Source organism: Nicotiana sylvestris, chromosome 6, assembly GCF_000393655.2.
Source record: "Nicotiana sylvestris chromosome 6, ASM39365v2, whole genome shotgun sequence".
NCBI lineage: Eukaryota > Viridiplantae > Streptophyta > Magnoliopsida > Solanales > Solanaceae > Nicotiana > Nicotiana sylvestris.
Genome location: NC_091062.1, coordinates 85,457,985 through 85,482,655, shown reverse-complemented (window position 1 = coordinate 85,482,655; position 24,671 = coordinate 85,457,985). Strand labels below are relative to the sequence as shown.

The 24,671-nt window shown below is 35.1% G+C and overlaps 1 protein-coding gene across 1 annotated transcript; it reads right to left on the bottom strand.

The window, feature by feature from the left end:
• Positions 1-3,051: 3,051 nt before the first annotated feature.
• On the bottom strand, positions 3,052-10,634 carry LOC104239160 (3-oxoacyl-[acyl-carrier-protein] reductase 4-like). The gene is made up of 11 exons (XM_009793710.2): positions 10,164-10,634; positions 9,636-9,778; positions 8,632-8,685; positions 6,794-6,874; positions 6,654-6,699; positions 6,251-6,345; positions 5,751-5,783; positions 4,343-4,477; positions 4,024-4,117; positions 3,492-3,574; positions 3,052-3,387 (listed from the first exon to the last, which is right to left on the bottom strand). The coding sequence occupies exons 1-11, from the start codon at positions 10,336-10,338 to the stop codon at positions 3,355-3,357; spliced, it is 972 nt and encodes a 323-aa protein (XP_009792012.1). The 5' UTR covers positions 10,339-10,634; the 3' UTR covers positions 3,052-3,354.
• Between the last annotated feature and the right edge of the window lie 14,037 nt (positions 10,635-24,671).

The window sequence follows — 24,671 nt, the reverse complement described above, 5'->3', positions numbered from 1 at the left end:
TGAAGTCTGAAGCAGTAAGCATTAACCAAGCCCTAATGGCTAATGAGTAATGCCTTATGCGGTTATGCCCTACTTTGAGTTTGAGGAATTGAGAATGCCTAATTTGATTGAGTCTGACTTGGGTAATTGTCTAATTGATTGGGCTTGGGTTGGGAGTTGAGGGAGCTGGGCCATAGTTAGTGGGAGTGGCCGAGTGGAACGCTGGGGAATGGGGATGCATGGGCTGGGCGCATGCCGCATGGGCCTATAAATAATTGGGCTTAGTAGTATTAATTTTCGGTATTTCGGTTTACCAAAATTGTAGAAGTATAAAACCGAAAACCGAATCGAAATACCGAAATACCGAAAATTCATAACCGAATTAGACCGAAAAACCGAAAAAAACGAAACCGAAATACCAAATTAATTTGGTTCGGTTCGGAATTCGGTTTTTCGGATTTTATGCCCACCCCTACCTGTGATTTGAGTTATTTGATTTATGTGCAAATAACTTTAAAATATTAATCTTTCAGATAAAATTTATATATAATCATTAAACAAATGTTAATAAAAAATAGAAATTTCTCAAATCTCTTAAAATTACTCATAATTTCTTGTCCATAATGCATTACTCATAACTTAAAATTATCATAGTCTTGTCCATTACTTCCATTATAATACATTATAAATAAAAATATGTTTTTTTTCTTGTAGTAAAATGTTTTATTTACTTTTATTCTTTTAATCTATTGTTCATATTAATTTTTAAATTTATCATATTTTTTATAATACCTATATTCTTATCTTTATAATTAATTAAGATAAAGGCGTTATTTTTATCTTTCAATTTATTTATTTTTTAGATTTTATTAATTAAGATAGGGCAGACAATATTTTTACAAAAATATTCACTTTCTTTTCATTCAGATTCAAAAAAATTTAAATTTAAATTAAGTATTATTATTAATATTATCTAAATTGCCAAGTGATTTTATAGTAGTTTGTTACGTGGCTTAACCACAATGCAAATTTTATTCATTATTGTTTAAAATACTTTCTCTTCTCAAAATTCAAATAAGTCTTATTCTTCCAAATATTTCTACGTTAAAATTATTTATTTATATATATTTTTCTCTTTTTTTTAATTTTTTAAATTATGTTGTCCATATTAATGTTTAAATTTATCATATTTTTAATAATACCTATATTTTTATCTTTATAATTAATTAAGATAGAGGCGTTTTTTTAATCTTCCAATGTAATTTTTTTAAAAAATTTTATTAATTAAGATACGTCAGACAATATCTTTACAAAAATATTTACTTTCTTTTCATTGAGATTCGAAAAAATATGTTTTAATTTAAACTAAGTATTAGTATTAATACTATCCTAAATTGCCAAGTGGCTCTATAATAGTTTGTCACTTGGCTTAATATAATATATATAAACACTCACACACACACTTTCTCTTTTCAAAAGTCAAATAAGTCTTATCCTTCCATATATTTCTACATTGAAATTATATATATCTTCCATATATTTCTACATTGAAATTATATATATATATATATTCTCTTTTCTTTTAATTTCTTGTAATAATTTATACACACATATATTCTCTTGGAATTTGGTTTATAAATTTTTTGATTTTCCCAGAAGTTAACAATATTACAAAAACTCAATGTCAAATTAGGAAAAAGAATGTAGTCTTCAAAAAAAAAAATCTTTGATGTTACCCTTTCAAATATATATATTTCTTGCAAATAACCCTTTTAAATGCCTAAAATTAAAGCGACAAAGTAGTTTTAATAGGATTTGCAATATCCCATAACTTTAGGCATTTATTAGTCCAATTAAAAATGAAGATTTTTCAAATCTTCGAATGTGATACAAAATTAATACATTATATTTTCTTCTTATCCTTTTAACTTTATCCTAAGTCTTTCCTAAATTATTATTTATTTTGTCTTACTTTGCTATGTGTCTTATTCTTAAGACGCCACTTTATTTTATATTTTAACACACTCCAAAGTATAAATAGTCATAAATTGTCTCAATTACGTCTTTTTATATTTTTTATTTAGTTTCTATTATAGCTTTTCAATTAATTTTTCACCTCCATATTTCCAGCTAATAAAGAAAATCTATGTGTGGATCAATATATAGATACAAAATATAGATATAGATGTAGATATCAATATACATATAAATATAAATATAGATATATAAATAAAATTTGTCTAAGATCTATTTAGATTATGTATAAGATTAATTCAACTACTTCCATTAATTATGTTTCCATCTATAATTTTTAATTATTAATGTTGTCTTAAAATTGCCAAATGACTTCATTTTAGCTTGCCACTTGGCTTAACCACAGTGCATACTACTCTCCCTTTAATATAATATAGATATAGATATTGATACTTATTTTAGTTATAAAAAAATCTATATTGACAAAAGAAGAATGGGAATTTCAATGTCTCAAACTTAGAAATTTTAAAAGAATAAACTAAACCAAAAAAAATATGCCCAACCCCTGGGGTGGGCCTAATTCTAGAAAAAGAAATGAGAAAACAACTAGACTGATTAGTGTCGCAATAAGATTCGAATCCCCGGGGTCAATTTTAGAAAAAGAAAGGAAGAAACAACAGAAATGTCGCAACAAATTACTGTAGAAGTGAGTAAAGATTTCGCTAATCATTTAGTTTAAAATATACATAAATGCAAGATAAAGTGATAATTGAAAGTGGTAAATATTTGAATATAAAATATAATGGGTGTACTCAGGTTTTTCTCACAGTTGCTATGTGGTTGGCTGCCTGTCTATTACTAATCGCATTAGAAGCCATTTTTTCTCAGGTTCAACTTTCCACCTTGCTTTAGTGAAAGAAGAAGCCTACGACTATAAGAAGTTATCTTTTAAATGGGTTGAAATAGAGATATTAGGGGTCGGAAACTTCCGTTTATAATAATGCCATTGATTTATCAATCTCAACCTCTCTGGGCAAACAGCAGCAGTCTTCCATGAAAGCGCATGAAGATGCTTTGACCAAAGGAAGTACACCAATATTGCCAAAACATGCATCAACATTCAATTGCAATAACAACATTTTAGGTTTTAAAACTTTGGTATAGGAACCAAAACAAAAAATAAAATCCTGTTTCAAAATTTCCAAAAAATGCTTCCTCAGCCGGCAAAATGGAAAAAGAAGAGGAGAAAATGCAGAAAACAGTGTCCGGCCATCTCCTACCACTAACTTAATAAGCTCCTTTTCCTCGGGCATAGAATGAGGCTACAGCCCCGGTGGAACCTAAATAATCACCCTTTCAATTCTTCTCTGTGAGCAAACAAAATACGGAGTTTCTAAACTTCTACATAACCATCCCACCATCAATGGTCAAAACCTGTAAAGAAAATAAATACAAATAATAAACAACTGTTCTAAGACTAAGTAGCAAGAGAGAAGCTTTAGAAAAAGGATAGATGAAACGACATAATACGGCAATACCTGTCCCGTAATATAGCTAGCAGCAGGATTCAGTGCCAGGAATTCCACTAGTCCAGCAACTTCTTCCGGCTGACCATAGCGTCCTATATTATATAACACCAACATTAGTCAATGTAGCCATGGTTTAAAAGAGATCTACTGTCCTGTCACTTTTAAGATATATGAGAGCCATTATTTCCTAAAAGTTAAAATTGATAGAATAGTTACACTTGCTTAATATATGAATCTTTAATATATAGAACGTACAAAATTAAGAAAATGTGGATGCAAGTGGAAGAAGGGAAATCTTCTCTTCTTGCAAGTTCCAAACTCTCAATTGATGGATTTCAGTACACATTTAGTTTTATTACTTCATATTCTGGAGGAAACAAATAAAGAAATCTGCTTAATGCATCTGACGTTGTTCTACTCTACTTGGAGTCCTTATATCTTAGAAGTCAAGTTGTAGAATTTTCCTTGTTTAGATGCGCAGGAAGTCGTAATTATGTTGAGATATAAATGCCAAGAATACTTTTAAAAGATATTCTCTCACCTAAGGGAACGCTTTGCAAAATTTTCTTTTCAATGTCTTCACTTAGCTTGGCAGTCATATCAGAAGCAATAAATCCAGGGGCAACCGCATTAACCTATCAAAAGGAAAAAATCAGCTTGCAAAATCTAATTATAAGCCATAAGAAGTCATTATTTTAAAAAGACAAAGGAAAAAAGAAAAGAAAACAAGAAGAAGAAGAAATTAGTTTGTCCTTGACAGAGATAGTTTCCTTTATAATATGCTTTACGAAATACTAGAGTAACTATCATTAATATAAGCCCTAGCTAAGTGATATAAGGAAATGCTTAAGAGAACTTACAGTAATATTCCTGCTGGCATATTCTTTTGCAACACTCTTGGTTAAGCCAATCACTCCTGCTTTAGCAGCACTGTAGTTGGCTTGCCCGGCATTGCCAACTAAACCAACAACAGAAGATATGTTGATGATTCGTCCCTACAAATGCAGACCATGCTTGTACATAAATTCCTGGAGTATAAACGGAAAGTATTGCATTACTTAGATCTTAGTGATCAGTTTTTCTTCAAGGACAACATATCGCTATATAAACGGGACAATGCATAATGGTGGCAACAGTGTCATTAATTGGCATCTGGCACAATCTGACCTATCTTAGCGCACTCAAGGATCATTCAGTTTGTTGGTTGTTTGGTACAAATGACTATTGGTTCAAGTTGATTGAAAAGGTAGCTGTCAGCAATATAGCAGGTGACAAAATCTAAGAAAATGACATCAGCAACTGAAATCCATGAAAAGGGAATAGGTAGAAACAGATTTTGAGTCATCAAAATCATTCCATCAAACCAATTTCCAACACGGCAAAACTCTAGATTCTGCAGCTGAAATCAACTCAACTTGATGCTTCTAAAAAAATACTCCCTCCGTTCCAATTTATGTGAACCTGTTTGACCGAGCACGGAGTTTAAACAAAAATGAAGACTTTTGGAATTTGTGGTCCTAAACAAGTCAAAAAGGGGCCCAGAGTATTTGTGTGGTTGTAAAAGCTTCTCATTAAGGGTAGAATTGTAAGTTTAAGCTAAATTGTTTCCAAATTTAGAAAGGGTTCATTCTTTTTGGAACGGACTAAAAAGGAAATAAGTTTACATAAATTGGAACGGAGGGAGTAGGAAGCTAATTGATGTGACAATTTTGCGGTCGAATTAGGTTATCTTTTAAGGCTAGGTGGAAATTAACTATCTCCATTCAAGTAATGTATCATTATCTGCTCTGTTACTTTCCCTTTAATCCAGCTAAGGTAGTTTCTGCCCACCGCCCATGAAAAAAATGCTGTGCTAGCATAGCAAATTACCAGCCTGTCACTGTGTTTTGGTCCTTTTGGATTATTTTTCTTTCTACTTTGACTAGCATGTGAGTCCAACAAACCAGGAACGACAGATATAATTTTGGTTATTCTACCCAAAGGCTAGGATGAACCCTACCCCACATGGTTTATAATTGTTCTAGTGCTATTTCCATCACATATGAGGTTTTGAAGATGATCAGTCGGATGACCTCATTGACCACCATGCGGTGTAGTCAGTGCTCATAACTGCTGTAGAGTCCATAGAGCTAAGTTCTTCATAATACATGAGAAGGATCAGTCAGGTAAATAATTACAAATGCATGCTGAAGCAGATTTCAAAAACTTGAACCTTTCCGGACAAATAATATTATTTGAGAAATGCAAGAATTGGGTCCACAAATTTACCTTTTTCTTTTTCATCATGATTTTAGCTGCAGCCTGCAACAAGAGGAAAGATCCCTCATAAGAAACTGCTGAAGAGTCCCACATCGGTCCATAAAGGGATGGGTGGTCGCTTTATATGGCTTGGGCAATTCTCACCTCATGAGCTAGCTTTTGGGGTTGAGTTAGGCCCAGGTCTATTTCTTTAACATGGTACCAAAGCAGGACCCATCCCAATTCTTGTTTTCCGATGTTGGGCCCCCATATTTAATTGTCCACGCTCCAGATATCTAGCTCTGGGCGCGAGGGGGGTGTTGAAGAGTCCCACATCGGTCCATAAAGGGATGGGTGGTTGCTTTATATGACTTGAGCAATCCTCACCTTATGAGCTAGCTTTTGAGGTTGAGTTAGGCCCAAGGTCCATTTCTTTTACAGAAACATAATCCTAAAATATATATAGGTTTTGAGAGGAGGAAGTGGGGACAACACCAAAATACCAACTGAAACACAGCTAATGTATAGACCTGTGTGCAGAGAAAAACTCCTGTAAGATTCAACTCAATAACCTCCTGCCACTGAGACTTCTTCATTCTCATCAACAAGGTATCGCGTGTGATGCCTGAAAAGGAAAAATAAGACAACTACTGATTGGACATTCTAATAAGACTTAACATAAAACAGGAAAACTGTTGCTAACCTGCATTAAAAAATATTGTTTCACTTGTATATTTGGGGTAAAGACACGTTCCTTTTTAAATAGAAAGTTGTACAGATTTCCAACCTTTTTACTTATCCAAAAAAAGTTGCACAGATTTGTTCGGATGCATCAACACAAATGTAAAGTTTATGGGTACTATGTTGGAGCAAAATTAATGAAATGGTCGTTTTGACTTGCCTCCACACACACACACAAAAAATGTTGCTAACCTGCATTATTGATCAAGATATCAACTGTTCCCCATCGATCAACGGCCTACAGGTATGATATGATGAGGTGCATTTTAGCTGGCAACAACTGCGGTAAAATCCAATATTAATTCACATTATTAACAAAAGCGTGTGCTTACAGTTTTCATCATGGATTCTACATCTTCTTCTTTTGAAACATCGCCTCCAAAAGTCAAGGCTTGGCCACCACATGCTTCAATCTGCAAAATACAAGTCACTCAGAAAACATCCTCTCTTTTTAGGAAGACAACAAATTGCCGAAAGCAAGAACCATATAACTTGTTCCCACACCTAAATTAAATAATTGTCGGTTGAAGAAGTAGCCAATGAGAAGCTTTAATCTAAACAGCAATCAAACAACGGATGGAAGTATTTGTCAAACGAGTGCCAGACATTCTCATTTTTTTTCAAGCCTTCTAGCATATGTGAGGACTTTCTTTGGCACAGGTAAAGACCTTGAGAAGACATTCTTCATCTTTAACTGAATAGAATACGAGCAGGTCTTATTCATTTACAAGACTGAGATAAACCAAAGTCAATATATGATTGCCGGATTTTTTGGTGGAATGGAACTTCAGTGAAGGTTAGCTAAACCATACACAAACACAGGAACCTGAACTTACACTTCTTGGTAGATAAGCATTAGCCAAGAACAGAAGAAGATTACTATTTGAAATATACAAGCATAAGTATAAGCATTACAACTGCACTGGTCAATTACAATATATATCCATGACTTAATCAGCCTTGCTTGGTGAATATTACAAGCAAAGATATATGGCGACAAACCAGTTTAGGAACAGGGGAAGTATGGGCTCACCCCTTTACCCTACTCCCACTTAAATATAAAGCTTCCTATCACTGACTTGTTCAAACTCGTGATATGCGTCCAATCGGCACATCTTGCACTGTATCCTAACAAATTGACCAAAGTCCTGAGGGCTAAGTTAACTTTTCAGTGGTGATAAATTTTGGAAGTATGGGCCCACTCCTGGATCGTTGGTTTTGAAAATCATTTGTTTTTCCAAAAAGGTGGTGTTCTGACCAACTTGTGCACACCACGATTGTCTTTACCAGGTATTTGCTATTTCCATTAGCACAGATACAAAGTAACTCTGCGCACTAAGGAAAATGAGAAGAATTACTCTTCATCGCTTCTACTGGGATTGTGTCCTAAGGTTGTTACTCCAATGCTTCAACCACTAGGCCTCCCCTTTAGGAGCCTTTGCTTTTCTAATCATTTTTATTCTTTTACGTGGAAAGAAATTCTTAATCAACTATATATTTGCATTTTCATCAATTAGTGAAAAATTCTTATTAAAACAAATCATTGGTAGTTGATTAGATGATTAAGATTTAATGATCACGCGAACGTTAGACTAACTAAAGGGATGTTTGTGCAATGTAACTTTGAACTATTTTAAATTGGAGAGATCCCCCTTAAAAGTTGACAATTTAAAGGACAATGTAAGCACCCTAGCAAAAGTAAAAGCAAAATAAGAAATAGCATAGAAGATGAAGTATTCTGCATGGCTCAGATACCCTTCCAAACGCATCAGACTGAAGTCCGAGATACAGCTCATACTTTTAGTACTCCCTCCGGTCTATAATAATTAATAAGTGACCTTTTGGCATTTTTATTTTGGTCCAAAATAAGTGTCCTTTTACATAATCAAGAAGGAATTAATTTTATTTTTTCAAAATTTGCCCTCATTTACATATCCCAATGCGTCAAAGTAACAATGTGCAAATTTTAATTAAGGGTAATTTAGTCAATATACCTTTTTGTCTCGAGGAGTTAGTATTTTCTTAAGGGGTGTGCCAAAGTCTAAAAAGTCACTTATTATGGACCGGAGGGAGTAATAAAGAATGAAACTTTCACTCGGAAATGGCAGGAATAAGGAAGTAATCTATACCAAAACTACATTAAATTATTACTGAAAAGAAAAACATATACCTCTTTGGAAACTTCTTCTGCCTCCTTTGAAGATCTTGCATAGTTCACTAGGACCTGCCAACAAAATTGACCTTTATACTGAAGCAGGTTGGTGGAGTATTCAAGAAATATATAAATTGATCAATATTAATGCCTGTCTATCCACCTATATGTCAGGCCTAAGAATGATTGACAGTTTCCAAAAGAAATGAAATCTAAGCAGTCCGCATTTTTTGAATGCCTGACTACTTTACGTCATAAATTAAGCTAAAATATCTCACTAAACATACTAGAGAGATAACCAGGAGAAAAAGTACTCAAACAAGAGAGTAAAAGGTAACCTCGAGTCCCTGACCAACCATCTGAAGGCGAGAGAGACACCTGCTTTCTTTCTACTTTGGGATGGAAAAAATTTATTCTCCTTCTTGATGGCAATGATTGACACCCAACAGCAATTTAGATTATTTTCTCACACTTGATGTGACATCTTTCGACAAACTAATTTACTTTTTGCATATCTCGAACTACTCTTTTGAAGTCTACTCAATAAAATGATTTATTTAAACATTTTACTCTAAGACAATGCACAGAGCAAAGAAGGTCATTGTTACTCGACAAAGAGAGTATTTCTGCAGGAGATGTAGAATTTGAATTTTATGGATTTGAGTTCGGGATTTTACCACAACTCATTTGATTTACTGAAGCTACTAGGTTTGGATGAACCCAAACCTTACAATCAACATCCACCGCTGACTTTCCTTGCACAACTTGAGCGACTACAATAGTACCTTAAAGCAGATGCTATGTTACAGTGAAACTGCAGGGGTTTCCAACTGACCATCCATATTGATGGATACAATAACGTACAAAAGAAAGAGTAAATCCAGATAAATTACAGTGAAAAAGCTATAAAGGCAGAATAAGGTTTTTTTTTCTGGAAGTTAACAGTTCCATGTAAATTAGTTAAAATTCGAAGGCAAAGCATCCAAAAACCAAGGAGTTTCAGCATCTATACAAATCCAGACCTTACAACCAGCTTTTCCCAAAGACAATGCAATAGCCTTCCCGATTCCTCTAGAAGCTCCCGTGACAATAACAATGGGAGTTTCAATTTTCGCAGCAGCTTCAACTCCAGCTTGTTCAGTTGTTGCCACCTGAGCTCTCACGCCTGATCACATCACAGTCCCATTATCCATCTATACACCACATCATAAACAGAAAATATACAAAAACCGGCAAAAAAAAAGAAAAGGGCACATAAAATGAGGTCCTGTCGTGTAAGGAAATTGAAGCATTTTGGAAGCGGAGGGGAATCCAAAAAGTGTATGTATATATATATATATATATATATATATATATATATATATATATATATATATATATATATATATATAACAAATACAGGATTTAGTCACTAAATTCATAGTGAGCATGTCTATTATACACAAATACGCGCACACACACTTTCTCTGTCTCTCTCTCTCTCTCGCAAAATGTTATGCAGTGAGCTGAGAAGGATTAGATCCGTCTGTACTAGGTAGGAAGTGAAATACCTGAAGAGGCGGAAGAAGACCAGCGGCATTGCAAGGGAGGTGATGGCTGAAGAGGGGAAGACGGAAGGCGGAGATGCGTAAGCTGGCGGCGGATGGAGGAGCTTCCGACGGCGGCGGCGGAGGAGGAGTGAAATTTGGAGGTGGTTGCGACGGAATTAAAGGCGAGAGAAGCCATTGAACGGAGTAAAGTGGCCAGGTGTGAAGGGAAGATGGATCACTGGTTGGAGTTGGAGAGAAGCGTATGTTAGTTTATTGTAATTGTTCCGATGAAACCAAGGAGCCTCCTTAGTCGTTGGTCGTTTCAAACAGGAGGAAAAATGTGGGGGGACACAAAATGGTGAAATGATTACTCCCACTTGTTAATTTACTGTTAGCCGATTCGGTAAAGTTTGGGTGACTTTGGTTTGACCTTTGCTACTCGGTGAGAGTATATGGCATTAAAGCAAATCCAGAGCTGTATTTTGGATGTCTTTTTATATTCGAAATCAAAAGGGGCAATTTATATTAAAAACGTATAGATCATACTATGCACTAATACTTTAAACTTGAAGAAGCCAATCAGATGATTTATGAATTATTCGGAGGGACAATGGATTATTTGAAGAAGTGAATTGATTTGAGTTCCCTTAGTTACAACTTTCTCCGGCAAGTACTTCCTTAACTTGTGGAATGAGTTCTTAAATGGTATTCCTCCGTCACTTTTAATTGTCTACTATACAAAAAAATATATTTTCATTTTTATTTATTCACTATATTAAACCAAGAGAAAGACAATCTTTTTTTTTCTATTTTACCCGTATCATTAATTACTCATTCCCTAAATCATTTCTCAAGACTTTGAAAATGCTATAATTATTATGGGTAAAATTATAAAATGTTAAAAAAACTAAGCTCAAAGTAACAATATAAAACAAGAAAAAATAAGAGATATAGAGAGAAAGAGAGGAGAAATTCTTATTTTTCTCATGTATTTAAGTGTGTACAATGTAATGTCCAAACTCTCTATTTATAGGATGATATTTAGATAATACAAAAGGATATCATGAACATGATATTAACTATTGAGATCATGGAGATCATGGAGTAGGTTATGAAAACGTGGGAGTTACAACCATAATGATAAGAAATAGTGGGAGGTTAATGAAGAAGAGCAGTGGGAATAACTTCTTTAGGAGTTACAAACATCAACTACATAATATAATATCCCCCCCGGATGTCTATAGATAATGTGCCTTTTAAAACCTTACTAAGAAAAAACCATGTGGGAAAAAATCTTAGTGAAGGAAAAAGAGTATATATATCTTGTAATACGCATGGTTTGCTGCCTCGTTAAAAACTTTGCCAGAAAAACTCAGTGGGATAAAACCTTAGCTAAAAAAATAATACAGCGCGTATCTTACTCCCCCTGATGAAAACATCACTTTACTTTTCGGAGATGATGCATTCCACCCATGTATACCAACTTCTCAAATATTGAGATTGGTAATGATTCTTTGAACAAATCCATCAAATTATCAATCAAATAACTTTGTTGAACATCTATATCACCAATCTGTCGAAGATCATGTCTGAAAAGAACTTTAGTGAAATGTGCTTTATTTTGTCGCTTTCAATATATCCTTCTTCCAATTGATATAAACAAGAAGCATTGTCTTCAATATTATTAAAATCTTCGTTTTCAAAGAAAACTCATACATTTGTTGTGTGTTGAGTCACTTGCTTTATAAGTTGTTAATATCTTGACATGACTTGAATCAATAATTGACGGCCTTTGTAGAATATCATAATATGATAATACCCTCACATGCATATAGATTGCTTAAAGAATGAACTTCAGCCCTACATTTGCATAATCAACAAAAACTTGGGAATATTTGTTAGAATAAACAAATCTATATCAAAGATTTCTTTTGCAATATAATACTAATCGTATTCCAATATCTTCATATAGAAGTAAAACTATATCTCACTTGCATATTGCTATACTCATAGTTCTAGCAAGATACATTAGTGCACCAATTGCACTAGACACAAAAATAAATCATGTACGCCATAATTACTTTAATCCACATAAGGATCCGCTGAAGCGTTATTTAATAAATTTCTTGGGAATCTTTATATACTTCATAACAATTTAAATCCTTTAAGAATTTTTATTATACGCATATCAAATGTGTTGTCAAACCAAAACTTGAAATGACTGTATCCACCAAAAATATACAAATTATATGGAGAACATGTCTCCATATAATCAATGCTAGAATATATACAAAAAAATTTGTGCCATAAGTCATCTGTATGTCTATCGACTTGATTTTTTATTCGGAAAAGGCCTAAAAATGCCACTCAACTTTCCGAAATGGTCTATCTATGCCATCCGTTAAAAAAATGCTATTTCCATGTCACTGCCGTTAAAGAAATGGCCCATCTATGCCATTATTTGACTAATGGCTGAATTTATTTTCTTTTGATATTTATAAGACTTGAATTTCCACGTGTCCTGTCGTCATTGGTCTGAATTAATCCATGCCCAATTTAATTTTAACCTTGGTTATGTCCATCTAATTTTAACCTTACCCAAATAATTAACCCAACCCAACCCTTCCAAATCCCTCTCCAGTCATCTTCCCCAAATCAAAAAATCCCTAAAACCTCCACTAAATTTAATTTCTGCCTAATCTGTTATGTTTTCTTTCTGAATTCAAAGTTTGCAGCTTCAGATGAGCACCCGAGGCAGTTCATAAACATGCCAGAAGATGCACTAAAGATGGTTCTTTCTCAAGTCACATACCAGAACTTGAAGCACACCTTACAATTTGGAATTGGATTGCACCATGCTGGACTGAATAATAAAGATAGATCATTGGTCGAGGAACTATTTGCAAACAACAAGATTCAGGCAACTATATCATCTGAAAATTTTAGATCTCTAGGAGCAATAATATACTGAAATTGAAGCTTATATTTGAGTCATTTTGGCTGCAAATTTCTAGGTGTTGGTTTGTACAAGTACGTTAGCATTGGGTGTAAACCTTCATGCACATTTGGTTATTATTAAGGTACATGTTTGTACGTAGTCTTATCCGCTTTCCAAAATTTGGTCAAAGTCAAAAATGCTAAAACCTCCATTGAATTTAATGGAGGATTTAGGGATTTTTTATTTGGGGAAGACGACTGGAGAGGGATTTGGAAGGGTTGGGTTAGGTTAATTATTTGGGTAAAGTTAAAATTAGATGGACCTAACCAAGATTAAAATTAAATGGGGCATGGGTTAATTCGGACCAATGACGACAGGACACGTGGAAATTCAAGTCTTATAAATATCTAAAAAAGAATTCCAACCGTTAGTCAAATAATGGCATAGATGGGCCATTTCTGTAACGGCAGTGGCATGGAAATAACATTTTTTTAACGGATGGCATGGATAGACCATTTCAGAAAGTTGAGTGGCATTTTTAGGCCTTTTTCGTTTTATATTTAACTTTTTGCACAAGAACACATTTATACCTTCACTGGCTTTATACTTTCAGGTTTTGGGACTATCCATCCAACTTCACATTTTTCAGGTGAAGTCAATTTTCATTGCGTATTTTTTATTTGGCCAATCATTTATCTATCTAAATTCCATAACAGATTTGAACTCAAGAACCTCGTCAATATTAATAATATTGAGCGCTACATTATATCAGCAATATTGATAAAGGATGAAAAGTGCATGTTTTGAGTGTGTTTGTGTGTTATTCTTATGTGAGTTGCGGGATTTCACATCGCTTTTGAAGTGAAAATATGCTCATTACGTGTTTCTTATGTGAAGGAACAAACTTATGCGGAAAAGGATCAAGTAGGAGAAAAAATGGTGAAAAAAGAGCTGAAGAGAAAAGTCACGGACAGCGAAGCGAGGTTCACTTCGCCAGACCGGGACCGGAGCAGAAGAAACCAGAAAATTTTCGGACAGAGAAGCGAGGTTCACTTTGCCAGACCAGGACCGGAGCAGAAGAAACCAGCTTCTTCAATCTGAAATAGAAGAAGGAAAATTCGCCCCATACAAACTCTAATTGCTATAAATACATCCTAAAATGTGCTTTTGATGGGAGACACTACTTAGGGGGGAGAGAGAGAGAGAGAAGACTTTGGGGAGGTAAGAACACGCTTGGAACAAGGAGAAGAATTTAACTTCACGTTTTTTCATCTTTCTTCCTATCTTTCCATTGTTATGAATTCTAGTATTGTATTTTTACATACTAGCATGAATAACTAATTTCTTATCTAGGATTTTGATGGAACCTTTTGTAAGATAAATTTTTATCATGTTTTTATATAATTGAACCTTTGAATTTCTCTACTTGTTTAACTATGTGCTTATTTCAGTTGATTGAAGAGCTCTTAATTGATTATGCCTATTTATTATCTATTGCTTGGAAAAGAGTACATATTTAGGTAGTTATTGAATAACACCACTCCTAATGTATGTGAGAAATCAATACATAGGATTTAAAGGTGGGATTAGGAATAACAAAACCTTGGTGCGATCTTAGTGAGCGATGAATTAGTTCCAGCTAGCGTAGTTCGGAAGAATACATCTTGTAAATTATGGTAATTGCTTGAAAGAGAATTACGGCACCCGAAGTACTCACTATCGGTAGAGAATACTTAGGCGAATTTATCGGAGATATAGCGGGAAGAATTCCGAAAATTAGAAAAAACTCTAAGCCTCCTTAATCTTGTCTCCAACCCTTAGTCTTTTTAGTTGATAATTTACTGCTTTTAGTATTTGTTAATTAATTAGTTTAAAACAAAAATTACTATATTTATAACTAGAAAATTGTTTAAAATTGTATTTCTTAGCAACACTAAATAGTTGTAGCTAGGCCTTAGTTCTCTGTGGGATTCGATTCCGGACTTTTAGACCGGATTATATTTGCAGCAATCACATATCCTTTTTAGGACTAGAGTTGGGCGTGATCAAATTTTAACGTTGTTACCGGGGAACTAACAGTGTAGTTTTAGGTGTACATATTTCTAGGTTTCAAGTTTAAACTTTAATTTTGTTTTCTAGTATTTGATTTTTTTATTCTAGTTTTATTTGTTAATTTCAAAAATATGACATCGTGGAATTATGAGAGTTTTGATGTCGGTAATTCTAATATTGATCTTCCTTGTGCATATTATGGAGGAAATCACTTGTGGCAAAATTGTCAAATATTCCCGAGAGCGAGTTTTGTGCACCAACTCAATCTTATTTGTGGAATGTATGTGATGTTTGTGGTGGTCAAGATGGTCACTTTCATGGTTGTGCTTATATTTCTTATCCTCCGCCAACCCCTTATTATGATGGTTCTACTTTTTCTTATGAGGTTATCAGGAACAAAGAACCCAGGGAAGCTGACCTGAAGGAGATCAAAGATATGTTAAAGTATTTCATGGAACAAAGTAATGAGAAACAACTACAAATACAAAGGCTATTGGATACTATCCAAAGGAAAGGGGAAGCTATTCATAACCTGGAGGCACAAGTGAGTCAATTAGTTGAAGCATTTAATGCTCAACAAGCTAATATTGTGAATAGCAGCCAAAAAGAGCATGCATTAGATGCAGAAATTGAGGTGCTAATAGAGGAGGTTAGAGTAGAACACCAAAAATATATCAAACTAGAATTTGAGGTTGCTAACGTTGTAAAAAAGATAATAGAGTCAACCAAGGACACTGAGGATACATATTTAGTTGACTCTAGTATCATTGGTATTGAGGATGTTGACGGTCCCAAAGTTCATGTAGTTGAGCGCATTGGTCCACACTCCAAAAAAAATTTCACATTGTGTTTGGATGATGATATAGAAATAGAGTCATTCGAGCCAATTGAGGAGTCAAGGAATGAGGAACAAGATGCCTACAATCTAGAATTCTTCTTTCCAAAAAGTTAGGATTACACACCTCATCTAAAAGTCAAGAAGTACAGAATACTACATTGTTTTCTTGGGCCAGCTAGATTTGTTCCACCACCCCAGGAGCATAATCATAGGCTTGAAGCAAAATTTGGGGTTCAATTCATAAGCTCAAGGTGGAGGCAAAAAGTAATTCGCATCGTGCCGCGCCGTTAAATCAAGCGCTTGTTGGGAGGCAACCTAGCTTTACTGCTTTCTTTTATTTTTTTATTATCGTATTAATCTTGTAGTGTTGTTTTTTTTCTCTAGGAGCATGAAAAGCAATGATGTTGGAAGAAAGCAAAAGCAAGTGAGATGGTTAGAACTAAGCGTGGGGTGCCCGCATAAAGAACCAAATTTGGGAGAAGTCTGAGTACCCCATGAGCTGTTAATGCTTCGGCCTTTGGGCTATAAGGGAGTTTTTTTTTACCCTCTTCTATTTATGTGTGCGCATTATGGACAATGCACAATTTTAAGTATGGGGTGAAGAGACTGTTTGGGTGTTCCTATATTGTTTTAGTTGTGTTATTTTATGTGTGTTAAGAAAAAATTAGGTAGAAATAATCCCCCCTTGATTTTTCTTATGGTCACGGTTCATTTCCACGGGATGATTCGTTGAACCGGGTAGTAATTTTCTTTTAGATTGAATTTTTATAAAGTTTTGGATATTTTCCGATGATAGACTTCCTTGATAGTTTTCTTGAGGGTTTAAAGTCTAATGAAAAATATAAAAACATTTTCGTTGTTTTTTTCTTTTTGAATTGATAATGGAATGGGAAGAAGCTTGAGTAATTTGTGCTTTTGACATGTTTTATATTGGGGCTTAGGTCTAGAGCATTTGAACTAAGTACTTTCTTCATGATCTTCGTAATTGCATGTCTTAAAAATATATGTGACTTTATTTTGACACTGAGGATCATCTTTTGATTCTTTTGATCAACTCCCGTGTGCTTCAATTTTATGATGACTATGCTAGTTGCTTTAACTCGAGAATCGGGTCTGAACCGTCCTGAGTGAGTCATGTGCATTGTGTGAGGTGAGATTTTGGCATACTCTGTGCCATTCTTGCTAGTCTAGCACTTGCCCCGTGTATGAGTCAAAGCGAAATGATTAAGTCTTGTAAGTTTGGGAAGTGATATAGTCTTTCTTTGATTGACCATTTAGCCTATTTGCTTACTAGTGCTAATATTATCCGTAGCCACCCTTTTGAGCCTGTAGAATTTTTCTTTGGTTACCATATTACAAGTTGAATCCCCTTTGCTCTCAATCAATCTTGTTGAACCTTTACCTCTGAAAGCACTTAAGTAGTTAGAAGATTAAAGAAAGAGATAGAGTAGCTTTTAAGTGGAACCATAGAAAGGCCGAAACGGTGCAGTTGTGTACAAGCAAAAAAGGTACTAGCCGAAAATACCAAATTAAGGAGAGTGAAAAAAAGAATAGCTGAAGAAAAAAATTGAATAACACCTCTCATATCTATGTCTGGGCTAGTAAATATCTATATATTGATGAAGAAGGGCTTAAATGTGCATTGTTTCATGGAAAGACATCGAATTGGTCATGACAAGAAGGTGTTTAAAAGTGACGTGTAGTGTATTAAAGTACTTATGAGGGTTAATCACTACTTTTACAAATACATCTTACCCGTCCTTTAGCCTACATTGCAACATATAAAGTCCTGCTTAATCACATACTTTGCGAGCTTAGAATAGCTGAAGTCTTGCACTACGGGCAAACCTATGACACCAACTTGGGTGGCATAAGAGTTTCTTTGTGAGAGTGAGAAAATTCTTCTGATTTAAGAGTCCTTAAAATATACTTGAACTTATATTGAGTGTGTGGACTACTTTCTCTGTGATTTGTTAGTGAGGGCACATGATTTGCAAAGGATTGGTAGAGACCTTGATTTTTGAGTTGGCACAAGGATCGAGTCATAGTGTACAATGCATTAGAGTCTAGTTTTGAGGCGAGGATGTTAGAAATAGTCACATGAATATTTTAAATAATCTTGGCATGAGTTTAAAACTTGAGGAAATGTATGAAGAGTGCATATGCTGGGTTCTAAGCCTTGATATAAACCATTGTCATTGGTGTGATGCTTGAGTATGTTTTGAAAAGTATTTCTTGAATATGAGCTTAATTTTAAGTTACTCATGGGCGAGCAAGAGTTTAAGTGTAGTGTGATGATAAAGGATAAAAAGCGCATGTTTTGAGTGTGTTTGTTGTTATTTCTTGTGTGAGTTGCGGGAGTTCACACCGCTTTTAAAGTGAAAATATGCCCATTTCGTGTTTCTTATGTGTAGGAACAAACTTATGTGGAAAAGGATCAAATAGGAGAAAAATTGGTGAAAAGAGAGCTAAAGAGAAAAGTCCCAGACAACGAAGCGAGATTCACTTTACCAGACTGGGATCAGAGCAGAAGGAACCAGAAAAGTTCCGGACAGCGAAGCAAGGTTCACTTCGCCAGACCGGGACCGGAGCAGAAGAAACCAACTTCTCCAATCCGCAATAGAAGAAGGAAAATTCTCTCCATACAAACCCTAGCCGTTATAAATACATCCTAAAACGTGCTATTGATGGGAGACGCTACTTTGGAAAGAGATACGACTTTGGGGAGGCAAGAAAACGCTTGGAACAAGGAAAAGGATCAACTTCACATTTTTTCCTCTTTCTTCCTATCTTTCCATTGTTATGAATTCTAGTGTTGTATTTTTACATACTAGCATGAATAGCTAATTTCTTATCTAGGGTTTTGATAGAACCTTTTGTAAGATAAATTTTTATTATGTTTTTATATAATTGAACCTTTGAATTTCTCTACTTGTTTAACTATGTGCTTATTTCAGTTGATTCAAGAGCTCTCAATTGACTGTGCCTATTTATTATGTATTGCTTGGAAAAAGGTACGTATTTAGGTATTTACTGAACAACATCACTCCTAACGTATGTGAGGAATCAATACGGAGGGTTTAAAGGTGGGATTAGGAATAACAAAACCTTGGTGCGATCTTAGTGAGCGGTGAATTAGTTTCAGTTAGCGTAGTTTAGAATAATACATCTTGTAAATTATGGTAGCTGCTTACGATCATTAGAAAATATTTAGGCGAATTTATAGGATATGTAGCAGGGAGGATTCCGAAAATTAGAAAAATCATAACTCTATGCCTCTTTAATCTTGTCTCCAACTTAGTCTTGTTAGTTGATAATTTTACTGCTTTTAGTATTTGTAATTAATTAGTTTAAAATAAAAATTACAATTTTTATAACTAGAAAATTATTTGAACTTGTATTTCTTAGCAATACTGAACAATTACAGCTAAGCTTAGTTCTCTGTGGGATTCGCCTTCGGACTTTTAGACAAGATTATATTTGCAGCGACCACTTATCCTTTTAGGACTAGAGTGGGGCGTGATCTATCTTAGAGAACCAGTTCAGATTTATGCCGGGACGGTCACCTATAGAAGCTATTCACCTTGTGAGACGATTGGTGGAGCAGTATAGGGAGAGCAAAAAGGACTTACACATGGTTTTCATTGACCTTGAGAAAGCTTATGACAAAGTCACGAGGGAGGTGCTATGGAGATGTTTGGAGGTTAGTGGTGTCCCGATAGCATACATTAGGGTGATTAAGGACATGTACGAAGGTGCTAGTACTCGAGTGAGGACTGCGGGAGGAGACTCGAAATATTTTCCTGTGGAGATGGGGTTGCATCAAGGATCAGCCCTTAGCCCGTTTTTGCTTGCCCTAGTGTTGGATGTGCTGATGCGACACATACAAGGGAGGGTGCCATGGTATATGTTATTTGCTGATGACATAGTACTGATTGACGATACGCAATGAGGTGTTAACGCTAGGTTAAAAGTGTGGCGACAGACACTGGAGTCCAAAGGCTTCAAGTTGAGTAGGTCGAAAACTGAATACTTGGAGTGCAAGTTCAGTGACGAGAGGCATGAAGAAGAAGTGGAAGTAAAGATTGATACTCAAGTCATTCCCAAAAGACATAGTCTCAAGTATCTTGGGTCTATAATCCAAGGCGACCATGAGATTGACGAGGATGTTATTCATCGTATTGGAGCGGGTTGAATGAGATATTAGGGGGTTTTATGCGACAAGAATGTGTCGCCTAGACTTAAGGGCAAATTCTACAGGGTGGTGGTTAGACTGGCTATGTTTTATGAGGCTGAGTGTTAGTCCGTCAAGAAGTCACTTATCTAGAAGATAGGTGTAGCTGAAATGAGGATGTTGAGATAGATGTGTGGACATACCAGGAAAGATAAGATTAAGAATGAAGTTATTAGGGACAAGGTGGGAGTAGCATCCGTGGAAGATAAGTTGCGGGAATCGAGGCTGCAATGGTTTGGGCATGTGAGGATGAGAGACATAGATGCCCCGGTCAGGATGTATGAGAGGTTAAACATGGTGGGCTTGAGGAAAGGCAGCGGTAGGCCAAAGAAATATTAGGGAGAGGTGATTAGGCTGGACATGTTGGTGCTTCACCTAACCGAGGACATGACTAGCGATAGGAAGGTATGAAGGTCGAGGACTAAGGTGGTGGATTGATACGTAGTTGTGATTTTCTCCTAGGTTGACTAGTAGTACTAATAGTGTTCTTGTGGTTGGTTGAGAAATACTTTATTTTAGATTATTAGTGTATGTTGTACTTTGCTTCCACGTCCATTGTTGTTTTTTTGACAACTGCTACTGAAAATTGTTGCTCCTCGCCTGTTACTATTTGATGCTACCTTTTCTTCCCTTTTTCCTTATTGTCTTTTGTCTCCCTCTTCCCCCTCGTTCTCCTTCTTCATCCCTTTTCTTTCTTGCCACCTTTTCTTGAGCCAATGATCTATTGGAAACAGACTCTCTACCTCTCCAGGTAGGGGTAAGGTTTGCGTACACATTACCCTCCCCAAACTCCATCTGTGGAATTGTACTGGGTTTTTTTAATTGTTGTTGTTAGTTGGGCGTGATCAAATATCATCGACGATCATTTTATATCGGTTCCATCGTTACCCAATAAAGACATAACTTATTGAGATCTGTTTATCTCATTATTTTCAGGTACCTGAGCCTCTCCATGAGGTCTTACAAAGTGTTATGTCGTGGTTCTCTTCTAGAGCATTTGCCTCCTTATTATGATCATCTTGATTATTTGCTGCTCTCCTTCTTCAAGGAGTTTTATCTTTGGAACCAATTGGTCTATTACGCTTCATGCATGCCATAGACTCTGTCTATCATGGACTTTATTCTATTTAGAGCATTAGCAACTGAAACATGGTATTTAGCTTTGAATCAGCAAATGTGTCTGTCAATATTTTTCAAATGAATTATTACTTGAACTACAAGTTCATATTTTCTTGTACGAGGATCTAAGTGTACTCACAATAATTCATTCCATGTATTACTTTTTCAGCTGCTCATTTTCTTCTCCTAATGTTGGATCACCAACATATATCCCTAACCTTCTTGAGGGACCTATCTTTGTGCATTGTAATCGAACAATTAAATCATATAACATATTCATATTTATATTTGGAAATTATTTGGTTCCTGACCCTGAACCAATTGTGATAGGGAGAATTTATCATAATTTGTAAGCTAGTTGCATACAAGTGTTGTTGTAACCTTGCAAAAGTCAAACTGCAAGTTGATAACAAACGCATATGTGACCATACAATAGATGCATCTATTAAAATCATATAATAGTAAACGGTTCACATGGCAAGTGATTGGGCCCATATATATATATATATAAATTTAATCCCAACCTTAACTGGTATATCGAGAATAAGCAGCACAAGAGAATTCTTGAAAAATCTTGTATTTCTTCAATACATGGCAATGTGAATTCTCAATTAATTTTTGCATCATAATTGAACCGGGATGGCCAGCCGGTCATGCCAACTAATATTTGTTTCAGTAAACCTCTAGTTTACTTGTGGTATGTGATTGCATCATCATGCTTATACTTGTGTAGTACAAATAAAGCCGGGTAACCTTTTATATTTACTCGGTATGATTATAGTAATATGAAGATAATCTTCCTTTCTTTATAGTCTCAATATGCCAACAACTTTGGCTTATATATTTGAAACTCAAAAAGTTTCTTTTGATACTTACAACAATATTAATGTCATGAACAGTTTCACACATCCGGGTAGTAAAAAATTAGCTCTTCCGGAGCTCTTAATTGATTTTATACTACAAGATCTTTTGTCACACTATTCATATGGTGAATATATTCTTCACGGAGAAAATCACATCATAATAATTGTCATGGTCAAAATCATCATAAGCAAAATCATTTCTTGCTTTAGTTTTGCATTTAATAACTTTTTATAAGGCTTGGAGAAATATTTTTGAGGTACCACAACTACGCAACCAATGACATATTCATGTAGCCACACAATAAAATTCATTCTCTTTATGTTACTCAAACCTCCCTAGAGATGAGTTGTGTGGTATTCATCCGATCATGCATTGCACGTCTTTATTCATTACTTTTATCACATATTGCCACATCCACTTTCAGGAATGGGTCTGCATTATCAATGCTCATCAAAAGTCACATTCTCTTCAATGAATGGAGCATAATCATCACGACGTGCTTTATTATTTTTTCATACCAATTTGATGGTAAACATTACCTTCACATTTTGAAGGAATTTTGAGAACCCTTATTATTCTCCTTTTTACAATTACCATAATGATGACTATTATTATTTTGGTTTTTGGCATGCCCACATTCATTGGTCAACCACTTGTCATCATTTTGACTTATTATGCACCGGTACCTACACATTCACTTCAAGAATGGAGCAAATCAAGTGGGACAAGCTTCATGCTTTTTCATAAAAATAATTTTTTTTCTTAGTCATTATTATATCATCAATATGGTGTATTGGGACTCAAACCCAATGTTTTATCCATATAAAGGCACGTATTAGGCTATAATTAATTGGGACTTGAACACAACTTTTATCATTATGGTGCATCAGGACTCAAAACCTGAAATCTTATCCTCATGGTGCATTGGAATTGAACCCACCGTTTTATCCTTATTCATTTCAGGAAATGAAATATAATTTTACATAGCCATAAATTCAACTTTGGTAAATTCTACATAATAAACACTATCATAGAAAATAAGTGAATTAAAAATGATAAAAAAATATTATCTAAAGGTGTAATGAGATATATTCTATCCCAGTAGCAAGCAAGCTTAATCATTATTACCAACATATTCTGTATTTACACAAAAGATGTCCCAATAGACCAGCTAGACATAAACCTTCATGATAATACTTTGCCTAAGTAGTATTAGTTAATGCACACTACACCTAGTAGTAGATTAAGTAAATAACTTTTTAAATTATTGGTTCATACATATGAAAAACAGTAAGGACCATTGTAATCATCACATACTATTTCGTGCAAATAAAATGCCATGGGAACCAGATAACACATGCATCTGACTAGTAATTTTGAACATTACTAAAAAGAATTAAAAATATCTAGCAAGTCATCTCATTATTCTTCCAAAGGAGAAACCATTCACATCTAGATTAGAAAGACATTGACTTACTCTTTTAGGAAGGAGATAATATCCAATTAAAATAGATATCTCAATTAGGTAGAGACTCGTGCTGATAATGTGTTAAAAAATTAAACTCAAAATAACAATATAAAACAAAGAAAAACAAGAGATATAGAGAGAAAGAGAGGATGGATTCTAATTTATTCCATGTATTCAAGTGTGTTGGGTGATTTGGAACTCTCCGGGAGTCGTTGCGACTTTGGGTATTCTAGGCAGATTAGAGTTGAGGAAGTTGAGGGGGCTATACGTAAGATAAGCAGGGGAAAAGCGACCAGGCCGAATGAAATTTCGGTAGAATTTTGGAAGAGTGCAGGCAAGATGGGCTTGGAGTGGCTCACTAGGTTATTTAATATTATTTTTAGAATGAAGAAGATGCCTAGGGAATGGAGGTGGAGCACGATAGTTCCTTTATACAAAAACAAGGGTAATATCCAAAATTGCAATAACTATCGGGGTATCAAGCTGCTTAGCCATACTATGAAAGTCTGGGAGAGTGTGGTGGAGCTAAGGGTGAGGAGGAGTATGTCTATTTCCGAGAGCTAATTCGGGTTTATGCCGGGACGCCTGACTGCAAAGGCTATTCACCTTGTTGGAAGTTTGATGTGAGCAATATAGGGAAAGGAAGAGGGACTTGCATATGGTGTTCATCGACTTAAAAAAGGCGTACGATAAAGTCCCGAGGGAGATTTTGTGGAGATGTTTAGAGGGTAGAGGTATACATGTTGCCTACATTAGGGTGATTAAGAACATGTATGATTGAGAAAAGACTCAAGTGAGAACGGTGTGAGGGGACTCAGACCATTTTTCGGTCATGATGGGGTTGTATCAGGGATCGACACTCAGCCCTTTTTTGTTTGCCCTGGCGATGGACGTTCTGACACACCACATCCAAGGGGAGGTGCCGTGGTGCATGTTATTTACAGATAATATAGTATTGATTGATGAGACGTGAGGTGGTGTGTACGCGAGGTTAGAGGTACGGAGGCAGACCCTGG